This window comes from Panonychus citri, unplaced genomic scaffold (assembly GCF_014898815.1).
Source record: "Panonychus citri isolate SS breed McGregor unplaced genomic scaffold, ASM1489881v1 Contig00135, whole genome shotgun sequence".
NCBI lineage: Eukaryota > Metazoa > Arthropoda > Arachnida > Trombidiformes > Tetranychidae > Panonychus > Panonychus citri.
Genome location: NW_026515540.1, coordinates 1,157,685 through 1,172,670, shown reverse-complemented (window position 1 = coordinate 1,172,670; position 14,986 = coordinate 1,157,685). Strand labels below are relative to the sequence as shown.

General features: G+C 32.4%; 3 protein-coding genes across 3 annotated transcripts; all 3 read left to right on the top strand.

Annotated features, from left to right (window-relative positions):
- Position 1: 1 nt before the first annotated feature.
- Positions 2-5,278, top strand: LOC128391982 (uncharacterized). The gene is made up of 5 exons (XM_053351950.1): positions 2-605; positions 797-3,598; positions 3,801-4,132; positions 4,214-4,325; positions 4,407-5,278. Exons 1-5 carry the CDS (start codon positions 597-599, stop codon positions 5,001-5,003), a joined length of 3,852 nt encoding a protein of 1,283 aa, XP_053207925.1. The 5' UTR covers positions 2-596; the 3' UTR covers positions 5,004-5,278.
- A 311-nt stretch (positions 5,279-5,589) lies between these two features.
- On the top strand, positions 5,590-10,603 carry LOC128391981 (uncharacterized). The gene is made up of 5 exons (XM_053351949.1): positions 5,590-5,979; positions 6,103-7,094; positions 7,150-9,381; positions 9,472-9,587; positions 9,647-10,603. The coding sequence occupies exons 1-5, from the start codon at positions 5,971-5,973 to the stop codon at positions 9,673-9,675; spliced, it is 3,378 nt and encodes a 1,125-aa protein (XP_053207924.1). The 5' UTR covers positions 5,590-5,970; the 3' UTR covers positions 9,676-10,603.
- An 85-nt stretch (positions 10,604-10,688) lies between these two features.
- Positions 10,689-14,711, top strand: LOC128391770 (uncharacterized). Its single transcript, XM_053351716.1, has 3 exons — positions 10,689-14,290; positions 14,362-14,461; positions 14,535-14,711. The coding sequence occupies exons 1-3, from the start codon at positions 10,956-10,958 to the stop codon at positions 14,697-14,699; spliced, it is 3,600 nt and encodes a 1,199-aa protein (XP_053207691.1). The 5' UTR covers positions 10,689-10,955; the 3' UTR covers positions 14,700-14,711.
- Positions 14,712-14,986: the final 275 nt, after the last annotated feature.

Sequence of the window (14,986 nt, the reverse complement as noted above, 5' to 3'; positions counted from 1 at the left end):
TTATTTCATTAGAAGAGAACAAAAATTCAAATCAGCTGGTACACGACAAGTTCTAAGAATTAGATAAGCATATCATCCAAATAAATTGGCATCAAGAAGAAATTCTGGTTAAAATTCGAATCGCGCGCCTTTTGGTTTTTGTTCCTTTTCTTTTTGAATGTTTACAAATTTTAGAAAATAGTTTAGTCAACTTTAACCTGTTGCCTTAATCTCCAAACTTCCTTTTAGATCTTAATTTAATTTTATTTATCTTAACTATTACAATTGTTAACCATTTAAACCTTTTGTCAGGGGATTGGAATATTTATTTGAAACAATTAGGAAGAATCCTAGTTCACTAAGAAAGTGAATCAATTATTAAAAGTGTTTCCATTATTTTCCTCTTGGAAACTGAAAGTTTTCTCGTTTGAATAGTTAACGAGGTTAATTGTTAACTTTAAATGTTTGTTTTCATTAAAGATAAATGTGATTGTAGCCATTTATGCAAAATCGTTGGTATAGTCTCATGTTGAGTTGATATTTTCTAGTTAATTGATCGAAGTTAAGTGGTGACAATGATTTTAACTTGTTTAATATGTTGATCTTCACATTAAATTATGATAAAAGTAAGTATTCTTCATCTATTTTTATTATCCTTTAAATATTTCTTAAGTCTATTCATCATACTATCACCAAACTAACCTGAATTCAGCTTGAATTTGATCTGTTTTTCTATGAATTAGTCAAGAAGATATTTTACATCGCCATTTATTAATACTTATCACCTTTAACATCTGTATTATCTCTTCATTTACAGGGATTAAGCAATCAATTGATCAACAAGTTGGATTGTGGTCACGATCAAAGTGAAGTTTTTTATGTTCACAAATGTTTAAAGACATTTTGTCATCATTGTAAACAAGAAAACCGACCATGTGTCTTATGTAAAACCGATCTCATCGAAGCTGATTACCTCAAAGCCATTGACAAGAAAAGATGTGGAGATGATTCCGTTTGTAACAATCAAGCCATTTTCCATTGTTTGTGTAGTAAAAAAGATTTTTGTGAGGCTCATTTACTCAAATTTCATCGAAAAATTTTAGCATCTAAAAGATGTTGTGCTGTTATTCTCAATTCGAGCACGGATGAACCTTCATGTTCCAAATGTGACAATTTTATCGCTGAATTTGTGGACAAGACAACTAATGAACTATTCTGTGAGACATGTAGTAAGAACAAGTCAGCTAGTATTGTGCCCATTGAACGTGACAATAACAACAATAATAACACCGTTAACATCGATATTGACAAAAATTTTCATATTCATCGGGATATTATTGGTAATCAATTGAATTTATTGAGCACAAAGCTTGAAGAGTATACCAATGAGATTGAAAAAGAAAAGGACCAGTTCGATAAGCAAATCAACCACTTGCAAAAAGAATTGGAATCTTATGTGAACATTAACAAAGATCAATTAGACTCTTTGCGAGCTTCAGTTGACAAAGTTAAACAATTTTTAGATCTATTGAATCGCAGTGATAAACTTGGAATAATTAATCTAATCAAATCGGATAAACTCAACTATAAACTTGTGGACTCGAAATTACGGCTGTGGGTTGAAGAGATCGTTCAATCGTATAATATTCCTGAATTAACAAAATCGGGTTTTAACTGGATCGAAGAGACTGATTTTTATGAGTTGGTTCCTGGTCCACGGAATTGGAGGTCTAATCATAGTCCATTCTTTCCAGATAATTTACTTAAATTGACTCACGACTTTATAAAAGATCATCTTCGTCATAAAAATGAATGTAACTCTCCATCCTGCCCCTGTAAGTCGAGCAATCTTATCAACTGTATCCAACAAAAGTTTGTCAACCTCACGAATCAAAAACAACTTACAAAAAACGATTTGGATTATTTTCTCGACTGTTCTTCCATTGCTGGTGGTGATGTTACTCTATTAGTTGAAACTGGTAAACGAGCTTTTAATCAGTCAGTAGATTTGACGTTTGCTCGAATATGTTTTGAAGAGGCACATCGAATCGATCCAAACAATTGGTTTGTTCTCGACACTTTAATGGGTCTTTATTTCGTGCTTAATGATCACGATAATTGTCTACAACTCGCAATCAAAGGTTTAATTAAAGACGGGGATAACTTCAAAGCTCGTGTATTAGTCTCAGAGATATTGAGACTTTCACCGTCCTTACGATCAAAATTGCCTGTTGAGTTAGAATATTTACACAACTGGAATCCTTGTAATGGTCATGATAGAAAGACAAAAGTTTTGGACGAGCTCGTGAGTTTAAGAGAACTCTATAATTTACGAAGCGTATGTGGAGCAAATCAAGATGATGCTTCGAAATTTTTGAATTTATCTCTCAATCCGGAAACACTTTCGTCGTTAAAATCCCTAATTTCAGTTTTAATAACTGTTCATAATGAAATGACAAAACACAGAGTTGATTTAAATGAAGTAATAAGGTTAGAAATCCTTAACAATTCTATCGCTCAACCAATTCCTCCACTGAGTATGAGTCTTTCTGGCGTCGAAATGTCAAATGATAGTAATAAGCGTAAAAAACGAGGACCAGGCTCTGGTTTATTTCTAAAACGAAGACCAACTTGCGTTAGAAGTATAATAGTCGACAATATGTATGAAAAAGTATTCTCGATGTTCCCTGAAAGTGTTTTAACTCGTGAAATACTGCAAGAAGGCCATTTAGAGATAAAAACACGAAACAAAGCTCAACTGGAGAATCTGATTTTGACACGTTACATGTTCCGACAAAAGCCATTCGTCTCAAAAGGCAGAGAGTTTAACCAACTAATAAGTGATCTTCTCTACGAAATAGCAGATCAAGCAGCTTTAATCAAATTACCTTCCAATTTCATGGATCTGTATGGAATCCATCGAAAATGGTATCCGCTACTTTCAACTATTTCAACCAAGAACATAACACCAGAAGAGATAAACTTAATCTTGACTGCCAATGAGATGAAATTTAATCAACCTGAAGCAATATTTTTGACTGAATCAATTCCATTTCTGCGAGATTTATTGAATCCCATAGATTATGATAAATTTTTCATTCGTCTCATGATTCTTCGAGGAATCAAAGAATCTAAAGTTGATTATCTTCTGATGGCAAATGAAGTTTTCGAAAAATCTAACCTTAAATTGGTTCAAACAACAAATCAAACAGTTTACAGTTCATCTATTCTTAAATCAATGATAAACAAAATGAATGAAAATAAATTGGACACATTATTGGATCAACATCGAAATGAAGAAATCTTTGAACTTTTAGCATCTGAACCGGAACTTTCTAAACAAGAAGAAAAGTATTTTTGTCAAGCTATTGAATCATCACAACACTGGAAACGAGGTGTCGAAATACTTTCTCGACGCAATCAATACACTCATCAAATGCTAAATCTATTACGAATGTGTTTGAAGAATGGGGATAATCTATCAATTGATCGAGAGTTTGCTATTAAGCTTTTAGAATTAGGCACCGAAGATTACAATGCAATGGCCTGGACTTGTTTACTACAAACATTCATAAACGAGATGCGAAACACATTGCCAAAGGGCAAATCACTTATTCTCGCATAAACGAGATGCGACTTGTTAACACGGACGAAGAAAAGTTGTCAATTTGATTGATTCAGTTCACGTTTATCTGGGGAATAAAGGAGTTTGTTGTAATTCCAATGGAGAGTTTCTATCTCTATCACTTGATTTCTTGACCAATCAAGCAAATATCAAAGAGAGAAATTAACCCTTAGTTGTCTTGGCTGTTTTACAAAAGCTAAAATGTAGCTTCCTGACTGCTCATAAAGGAACGGGGGTTAATCTACATTGGGACAATATTCATTTTATTTATGATCACTTTACTCCTAAAACGTTACCAAGTTTTGACGAAAGATCTGATCCGATTGATTCAAAGACTGAGGAGCTGTTTCGATCTTTACTTTCGCTGATTCCTGACAATTTAAATCCTGAAAGATATTCTCAATTTATTTCTGAATATATTGATAATGGAAAACCAATTGAAGCTTCATCAAATATTCCGAAACATCGAGTTACTCAAAATATTTATTATTATTTAGCTGATTATTACCTAAAACACCAAGACTTCGAGTAAGTAGAATGTTTTCCATTAATTTTTTTTTAAATTTATTTATTTAATATGATTTCTAATTCTTTCTTTCTAAATCGTAGGAAAGCGATGAAATTTTATATTCTTGATTTAACTTTGAATCGCAATCGATTCGATTCATGGGTTGGTTGTGCTCTTTCACTAGCAGATGAGATTGAACAATATTCTTCGCCTGTAAGTATTAAACTTTAATATTAGAGTTTATTTTTTTCTATCAAGTTCTAATCTCAAATTTCTATTTAATTACAACTACAGAATTGTCAAGTTTTCTACTCATCTACTGAAGAAATGCTGCTCTTAGGAGAAAAAGTATTTCGGTGTTTCAATGAAGCGATTCGGCTCAAAGATAATAGATCCAAGGTATGGTATAAATATGGAAAGTGTGCTTATAACATCGCGAGTTATATTTCTCGAATCATGAAACTTGGAACAGTTTTGGAGAATTCACAAAAAGTAGAAATGAACCAACAGCATAAGCGATTCTTAGACCAAGCACAAGTTTGCTTCGAATCAACTAGCAAATTTTCTAAGGCTGATGAAATTCGGATGGCTTATAATTTGAGAGATGCTGAACAATTGTTCAAAATGGCAACGATTTTGGCTTCATCAGAATTGGGTAGCAAAGGATTTCTTCGTGAAACCGATCGGGAAAATCTTGGAAAACAATCAATGCAACATTGTTTTAACATTTACGAAAGTCGAATTGCAAAAGCAAAAGGAAATCGAAACAGTTTAGATCAAATAAAAGTTGATGTAAGAAGAATTTGTAACAAATTGATGGAATATCCTATCTATAAAAAACAGGCTGAACAATTTCTCGAAAAACATGTCGAATGTGTAACAATTGATTAGTTGAAGTGATCGATTTCCATGATGAAAGATTTTTTTTAACAATATTTCTCAAATTTGCCAGAATCTTTAACGAAACTAAATTTCACAAATAATAAGGCGGCTTTGTCGAGTGTATAACAATTGATTAATTATCATCATTTGAGTGAATCTTTTTTAATTGATTGATTTTAACGATCAAAGATTTTCCAATTTACTTTTTTTTATGAGAACAAAAAAAATTTTCGAAACAAAATAATATATAATATCCTAAATAATAAAGAAATATAATAATCTTATTCAATTTATTATTTCCATTCTCACAAAAGTTTAATGTAAATTAGAATTTTTAATTTCTTGATTAATACAAATGTAATTGATAATAAACGACAATTAATTTATTTCATTAGAAGAGAACAAAAATTCAAATCAGCTGGTTCATTATAAGTTGTTGGAATTAGATAAACATATCATCCAATTGAATTGAGATTAAGAACGAAAATTCTTTAATTAGATTAATTAACATTCGAATCGCGCCTTTTTTGTTTTTGTTTTCTTTTGAATGTTTACAAATTTTAGAAAATAATTTAGTCAACTTTAACCTGTTGCCTTAACCTACAAACTTTTAAATATTAATTTAACTAAATTTATCTTAATTATAGCAATTGTTAACCATTTAGGCCTTTTGTTAGTGGATTGGAATATTCATTTGAAACAATTAAAAAGAATCTTATTCCACTAAGAAAGTGAATCAATTAGTAAAAGTGTTTCCATTATTTTCCTTTTGGAAATTGAAACTTTTCTCGTTTGAATAGTTAACGAGGTTGATTGTTAACTATAAATGTTTGTTTCATTAAAAATTGATTGTCAACATTTATGCAAAATCGTTGGGACAGTCTCATGTTTAGCTCATATTATCTAATTGATTGATAATAATTTAGTGGTGACAGTGACTTTTACATGGTTAAAATGATCATATTCCCATTGAATTATGATAAAAGTAAGTATTGATTTTGTTATCTATTTTTATTATCCTTTGTTTTATTAAATAATTCACTCTATCTATTAGAAGATATTTTACATCATCATATACTTATCACCATTTGCATCTCTTTATTTACAGGGAATAAGCAATCAATTGATCAACAAGTTGGACTGTGGTCACTATCAAAGCGACGTTTTTTATGTTCACAAATGTTTAAAGACATTTTGTCATCATTGTAAACAAGAAAACCGACCATGTGTCTTATGTAAAACCGATCTCATCGAAGCTGATTACCTCAAAGCCATTGACAAGAAAAGATGTGGAGATGATTCCGTTTGTAACAATCAAGCCATTTTCCATTGTTTGTGTAGTAAAAAAGATTTTTGTGAGGCTCATTTACTCAAATTTCATCGAAAAATTTTAGCATCTAAAAGATGTTGTGCTGTTATTCTCAACTCGAGCACGGATGAACCTTCATGTTCCAAATGTGACAATTTTATCGCTCAATTTGTGGACAAGACAACTAATGAACTATTCTGTGAGACATGTAGTAAGAATAAGTCAGCAAATATTGTTCCCATTGACCGTGACAACAACAATCATACCACCGTTAACATCGATATTGACAAAAATTTTCATATTCATCGGGATATTATTGGTAATCAATTGAATTTATTGAGCACAAAACTTGAAGAGTATACCAATGAGATTGAAAAAGAAAAGACAAAGTTCAATAACGAAATCAACCACTTGCAAAAAGAATTGGAATCTTATGTGAACATTAACAAAGATCAAATAGACTCTTTGCGAGCTTCAGTGGACAAAGTTAAACAATTTTTAGATCTATTGAATCGCAATGATAAACTTGGAATAATTAATCTAATCAAATCGGATAAACTCAACTATAAACTTGCGGACTCGAAATTACGGCTGTGGGTTGAAGAGATCGTCCAATCGTATAATATTCCTGAATTAACAAAATCGGGTTTTAACTGGATCGAAGAGACTGTTCTTCATGAGTTGGTTCCTGGTCCACGGAATTGGAAGTCTAATCATAGTCCATTCTTTCCAGATAATATACTTAAATTGACTCACGACTTTATCAAAGATCATCTTCGCCATAAAATACTGTAACTCCATCCTGCCCTGTAAGTCGAGCAATCTTATCAACTGTATCCAACAAAGTTTGTCAACCTCACAAACAGAAACAACTTACAAAAACGATTTGGATTATTTTCTCGACTGTTCTTCCATTGCTGGTGGTGATGTTACTCTATTAACTGAAACTGGTAAACGAGCACTTAATCAAGCAGTAGATTTGACGTTTGCTCGAATATGTTTTGAAGAGGCACATCGAATCGATCCAAACAATTGGTTTGTTCTCGACACATTAATGGGTCTTCATTTCGTGCTTAATGATCACGATAATTGTCTACAACTCGCAATCAAAGGATTAATGATGGATGGCAATTACTTTAAAGGTCGTGTATTAGTCTCAGAGGTGTTGAAACGTTTGCCGCCTTTACGATCAAAATTACCTTCTGACCTACAGTTCATAGACATTTGGAATCCTTGTGAAGGTCATAGAAAGGTAGAAATTTTGGACGAGCTCGTGAGTTTAAGAGAACTCTATAATTTACGAAGCGTATGTGGAGCAAATCAAGATGATGCTCGGAAATTTTTGAATTTATCTCTCAATGCAGAAACACTCTCGTCGTTAAAATCCCTAATTTCAGTTTTAATAACTGTTCATAATGAAATGACAAAACACAGAGTTGATTTAAATGAAGTAATAAGGTTAGAAATCCATAACAGTTCTATCGCTCAACCAATTACTCCTCCGAGTATTGATTGTACGCACATAGAAATGTCGAATCATAATACTAAGCGTAAAAAGAAAGGACGAAGCTATGGTTTATCTAATAAACTAAGATTATCTTCGGCTAAGCGTAAAAAAGTCAACCATTCATGTATTAATATGTATAAAAAAGTATTCTCGATGTTCCCTGAGAGTGTTTTAACTCGTAAGATACACCAAGAAAGTGACTCAGAGATTCAAACACAGAACAAAGCTCAGGTAGAGAATCTGATTTTGACACGTTACATGTTCCGACAAAAGCCATTCGTCTCAAAAGGCAGAGAGTTTAACCAACTAATAAGTGATCTGCTCTACGAAATAGCGGACCAAGCAGCTTTAATCAAATTGCCTCCCAAATTCATGGAGCTTTATGAAATTCATCGGAAATGGTATCCGCTACTTTCAACCAATAACATAACACCAGATGAGACAAACTTAATCTTAACTGCCAATGAGATGAAATTTAATCAACCTGAAGCAATATTTTTGACTGAATCAATTCCATATCTACGAGATTTATTGAATCCCACAGATTATGATAAATTTTTCATTCGTCTCATGATTCTTCGAGGAATCAAAGAATCTAAAGTTGATTATCTTCTAATGGCAAATGAAGTTTTCAAAAAGTCTAACCTTAAATTAGTGCAAGGGGCAAATCAGACTGTCTATAGCTTTTCTAGTCTTAGATCGATGATCAACGAGATGAACGAAAATAATTTGGACATGTTATTGGACCAACATCGACACGAAGAAATTGTTGAACTATTAGCATCTAAATCTGAGCTCTCTAGACAAGAAGAAGAGTGTCTCTGTCAAGCTATTCAATCGTCACAACAATGGAAACGAGGGATCGAAATAATTGCCCAAAGTAAAAAACTACCCGACACATTGCTAAATCTTTTAAAATCTTGTCTGAAGAATGGTGATGGAACATCTATTGATCAAGAATTGGCTATCAAATTGTTGAAGTTGGGAACAGAAGATTACAATGCAATGGCCTGGACTTGTATTCTACAAACATTCATAAACGAGATGCGACTTGATAACATGGACGAAGAAAAAGTTGTCGATTTGATTATTTCAGTTCATAATTATCTAGGGAATAAAGGATGGTGTTGGGATTTCAATGGAGAGTTTTTATCTCTATCACTTGATTTCTTGATCTATCAAGTAAATATCAAAAGAGAAAAGTTAATTCTCAACTGTCTTGGTTGTTTTTACAAACAATTACGATGTAACTTTCTGACTGCTCATAAAGGAACGGGGGTTAATCTACATTGGGACAACATTCATTTTATTTATGATCACTTTACTCCTAAAAAGTTGCCAAGTTTTGACGAAAGTTCTGATCCAATTGATTCAAAGACAGAGGAGCTGTTTCGATCTTTACTTTCGATGATTCCTGACAATTTAAATCCTGAAAGATATTCTCAATTTATTTCTGAATATATTGATAATGGAAAACCAATTGAAGCTTCATCAAATATTCCAAAACATCGAGTTACTCAAAATATTTATTATTATTTAGCTGATTATTACCTAAAACACAAAGACTTTAAGTAAGTATAATGATAATCCATTACTCTAATTCTGCTTCATTTATTAAATTGATTTAATAACATTTCTTATTCTTTTTTGCTAAATTATAGGAAGGCGATAAAATTCTATATTCTTGATTTAACTCTAAATCTTGATCGATTCGATTCATGGGTTGGTTGTGCTCTTTCACTAGCAGATGAGATTGAACAATATTCTTCACCTGCAAGTATAAAACTCGAGTTTATTTTGTTAAAGTTCTAATCTCTAATCTCTATTCTCTAACAGAATTGTCAAGTTTTCTACTCATCTACTGAAGAAATGTTGCTTTTGGGAGAAAAAGTATTTCGATGTTTCAATGAAGCGATTCGGATTAAAGATAATAAATCCAGGGTATGGTATAAGTATGGAAAGTGCGCTCATAACATCTCGAGCTATATTTCTCGAATCATGAAATCTGGACCAGTCTTGGAGAATTCACAAAAAGAAGCAATGAACCAACAGCACAAGCGGTTCTTAGACAAAGCACAAGTTTGCTTCGAATCAACTAGCAAATTTTCCAGGGCTGACGAAATTCGGACGAATTATAATTTGGGTGATGCTGAAAAATTGTTCAAAATTGCAACGTTTTATGCTTCATCCGAATTGGGTAGCAAAACATTTCTTCTTGATGCTGATCGGATTAATCTTGGAAAACAAGCAGTGGAACATTGTTTTAACGTTTACGAAAGTCGAATTGAAAAAGCAAAAGGAAATCGAAACAATTTAGATCAAATTAAAGAGGATATAAAGAGAATTTGTAACAAATTGATGGAATATCCTATTTATAAACAACAAGCTGAACAATTTCTCGAAAAACTTGTTCAATGTGTAGCAATTGATGAATTTTAGCAATCGATTTCCATGATGAGAGGTTCTTTCAACAATATTTCTCGAATTTGCAAGAATCTTTTCTAATTCTTAACAAAACTAAATTTGTTCAATTTGAATAACTATTCTTATTACAACGAAAATATTTTTCTGCTATTTTTTGTGACTAAAGATCTTTGGTTTTCTCGAAAGAAACTCAACGAACTTTTGAAATTTCCATTATTCCACTCGATACAATCATTTATTGATAAAAGTTCACCTTTACATGGATCAGCAAAAATTTGAATTTTTTGGTAAATGAAAAGCTCTAAGAACCAGATAACAAATCCCAATTAAATTAAAATTAAGAATAAAATTTCTGGCAATTTTATTCGAATCTTGCGCCTTTTTTGTTTTTCTCTTTTTTCTATTTTTTAAAATTAAGAATAAAAATCTGTTATTACTTCAACTCGTTTAACAGCCGCGTTTTCTTAACTTTAACTTCGTTTCGGCATTAAATAAGATAATGTGTTCTTATAATTTAATGAATCTTAAGTTACGCTTTAGTTTCCCCTTTGAGTCTTTAATTATTTTGTAACATTATTGTGAATCAAAAAACTGAATCAAATTGCAATTATCAATAAGCCTTTAAATTTGTTTCCAGTGTTTTCCTTTTAGGTTGTGGAAATTTGGTCATAAGAATTGTTAACGAGGTGAATTGTTTAATGACAATGTTTACTTATTAAAAATGGATGTGATTATCAACATTGATCAATTGATCAACAAGTTGGACTGTGGTCATGATCAAAGTGATGTTTTTTATGTTCACAGATGTTTAAAAACATTTTGTGGAAAGTGTAAACAAGAAAATGATTTGTGTGTCATGTGTAAATCTAAACTTGTCGAAACTGATTATCTCAAAGCCATTGAAAGGAAAAGATGTAGAGATGATTCCGTTTGTAACAATCAAGCCATTTTCCATTGTTTTTGTGATGAAAAAGATTTTTGTGAGCCTCATTTACTTAGTTTTCATAGAACAATTTTACCATCAAAACGATGTTGTGCTGTGATTCTCAGTTCGGAGACTGATGATCAACCATGTTCCAAATGTAGCAAATGTATCGCTCAATTTTTCGACAATGAAACCAGTGAATTGTTTTGTGCAAAATGTGCAAAGAATAACAATTCTTCTAACATCGTACCAATTGAATTAGACAACAACAACAACACCGATACCAACAACATCAGAGTAACCGAAAATATTAAAATTTATCTTGCTGATGTACAAAAGCAATTGGATCTATTGAACATAAAACTAAAAGAGTATACGAATGAGATTGAAAAAGAAAAGGACAAGTTCGATAAGCAAATCAACCACTTGCAAAAGGAATTGGAATCTTATGTGAACATTAACAAAGATCAATTAGACTCTTTGCGAAATTCAGTTGACAAAGTTAAACAATTTTTGAATTTATTGAATCGCAGTGATAAACTTGGAATAACCAATTTAATCAAGTCGGATAAGCTCAACTATAAACTTGCGGACTCGAAATTACGGCTGTGGGTTGGAGAGATCATTCAATCGTATAATATTCCTGAATTAACAAAATCGGGTTTTAGCTGGATCGAAGAGACTGATTTTCATGAGTTGGTTCCTGGTCCACGGAATTGGAAGTCTAATCATAGTCCATTCTTTCCAGATAATATACTTAAATTGGCTCACGACTTTATCAAAGATCATCTTCGCCATAAAAATGACTGTAACTCTCCATCCTGCCCCTGTAAGTCAGGCAATCTTATCAACTGTATCCAACAAAAGTTTGTCAACCTCACAAACCAGAAACAACTTACAAGAAACGATTTGGATTATTTTCTCGACTGTTCTTCCATTGCTGGTGGTGATGTTACTCTATTAATTGAAACTGGTAAACGAGCTCTTAATCAGTCAGTAGATCTGACGTTTGCTCGAATATGTTTCGAAGAAGCTCATCGAATCGATCCAACAAATTGGTTTGTTCTCGACACTTTAATGGGTCTTTATTTCGTACTCAATGATCACAATAATTGTCTACAATTCGCAATCAAAGGATTAATGAAGGATGGCAATTACTTTAAAGCTCGTGTATTAGTCTCAGAGATGTTGAAACTTTCGCCATCTTTAGAATCAGAATTGCCTGTCCGTCTTAATTATCTAAAAAATTGGAATCCGCAGCAAGGCTTAGAAAGAAAGAGAAAACTTTTAGAAGTTCTGGAGAATTTAAAACGACTCCATGAGCGACGAAAGGAAAGTGAAGAAAAACGAGAAAATTTTCGAAAATCTTTAAGTTTTGATCTCAATGACACCAGATATAACTCTTTAAAATCTGTCATTTCAGCCTTGATAGACGTTAAAAACAAAATGACAGAACATAAAGTCGATCCTAATTCGTTAATATCGATCACTATCTCTACCAATCCTGTTCCAAATGGCAATGCTCCTCGGTCTATCCGTAGTTCTCACAAGAAAGCCCTAAATCAAAATAATAAGCGAAAGACCATAGGATCAAGAGGATCAAGTCCTGAGTTATCTGTCAAACGGAGACCAATTCGAAATAAGAAGACAACCGATGCAACGGTCGACAATATGTACAAAAAGATTTTCTTCATGTTCCCCGAAAGTGTTTTAACTCGTGAAATAGTCCAGAAAGACGACGAGTTAATGATACATACTCAGCACGAAACTCAAGTGGAACATTTAATTTTAACCCGTTATCGCTCGAAACAAATACCATTCGTCTCAAAAGGAAAACAAATCGATCTGCTTATTAGCGATCTTCTCTACGAAATAGCAGACCAAGCAGCTTTAATCAAATTACCTTCTAATTTCATGGATCTGTATGGAATTCATCGAAAAAGTTATCCATTGTCCAAACCTTCAACGCTTTGTACCAGTGGTATTGGAGTATTAGCGACAAAATTGATCTTAACTGCCAATGAGGTGAACTTTAATCAATCTGAAGCAATATTTTTGACTGAATCAATTCCATATATACGAGATTTATTGAATCCAAGCGATTATGATAAATTTTTCATTCGTCTCATGATTCTTCGAGGAATCAAAGAATCTAAAGTTGATTATCTTCTAATGGCAAATGAAGTTTTCGAAAAATCTGACCTTAAATGGGTTCAAACAGCAAATCAAACATTTTTTAGTTCGTCTATTCTTAAATCAATGATCAACGAGATGAACGAAAATAATTTGGATACGTTATTGGACCAACATCGACACGAGGAAATTGTTGAACTATTAGCATCCAAATCTGAGCTCTCTAAACAAGAAGAAGTGTACCTTTGTCGCTCTATTCAGTCATCAAAACAATGGAAACGTGGAATCGAAATTATTGCTAAAAGTAAACAATTAACTGATCGATTGTTAAAACTGTTACGAGCTTGTTTAAAGAATGGTGATAAACTATCAATTGATCGTGAGTTGGCCATTAATTTGCTCAAATTAGGGACTAAAGACTACAATGCAATGGCCTGGACTTGTATTCTACAAACATTCATAAATGAAATGCGAGATGGTAAATTAGACGATGGAAAAATCACTGGTTTGATTGGTTCAGTTCACGATTATTTAGGTCATAGAGATGCTTGTTGTGATTACAATGGAGAGTTTTTATCTCTCGCACTTGATTATCTGATTTTTCAATGTAGCAGAATCAAAGAGGGGCTAATTCTCAGCTGCCTTGGCTGCTATTACAAACAATTAGAATGTAGCTTTCTATCAGCTAATCATGAATCAGGAGTTTCTCTACGTTGGAAGGACATTCGTCCTATTTACAATTACTTCATCCCTGAAACTTTACCAAAGTTTGATAGTGAAACAGATAAATCAATCGATTTAAATACTGTAGAGCTTCTACGCAATTTACTTCCCTTGGTCCCTGAAAATTTAAATCCTGAAAGATTTTCCAGTTCTGTCAAAGAATTTATCGATCATGGAAAATCAATTGAGCTTACAGCAATTATTCCGAAAAATCATGTTACTCGAGATCTTTACTATTATTTAGCTGATTATTACTTAAAACACGGCCACTTTCAGTAAGTTAATTCATTTTAATAGCTCGCAAATTTAAAATGATTTCTAATAATATTATTCATCTAATTCATAGAAAAGCCAGCAAATTTTATATTCTTGATTTAACTTTAAATCGAAGTCGATTTGATTCATGGGCTGGCTGTGCTCTCACAATAACAAAATATTCTTCGACTGTAAGTATTTAATCTTGTGTTTATTTTGTTAAATTTCTAATCTTTAATTAATCTCTAATTTCTTTCAAAACAGAGTTGTCGAGATTTCTGCTCATTTACTGAAGAAAAGTTGCTTTTAGAAGAAAAAGTATTTCGTTGTTTCAATGAAGCGATTCGGCTCAAAGATAATAATTCAAGGGTATGGTTCGAAAATGGAAAGTGTGCTTATAAATCGCGAGTTATATTTCTCGAGTCATAAAATTTGGACCAGTGTTGGAAAATTCGAGAAAAGAAGCAATGAATCAACGGCGAAAGAAATTCTTAGATCAAGCTCGAGTTTGCTTCGAATCAGCTAACAAATTTGCTAATGCTGATGAAATTTGGATGAATTATTATTTCTTAGGAAAAATTGCTGAAAGAAGTAACATCTTACAAACACTTCGATATTATGAATTATCTAAGATTCATATGTTCTCAAGTGCAGCAAATCGTGGAATCGGTCATGACTATGAAATTTGTGATAATTTTGGCAACGAAATTCACTAT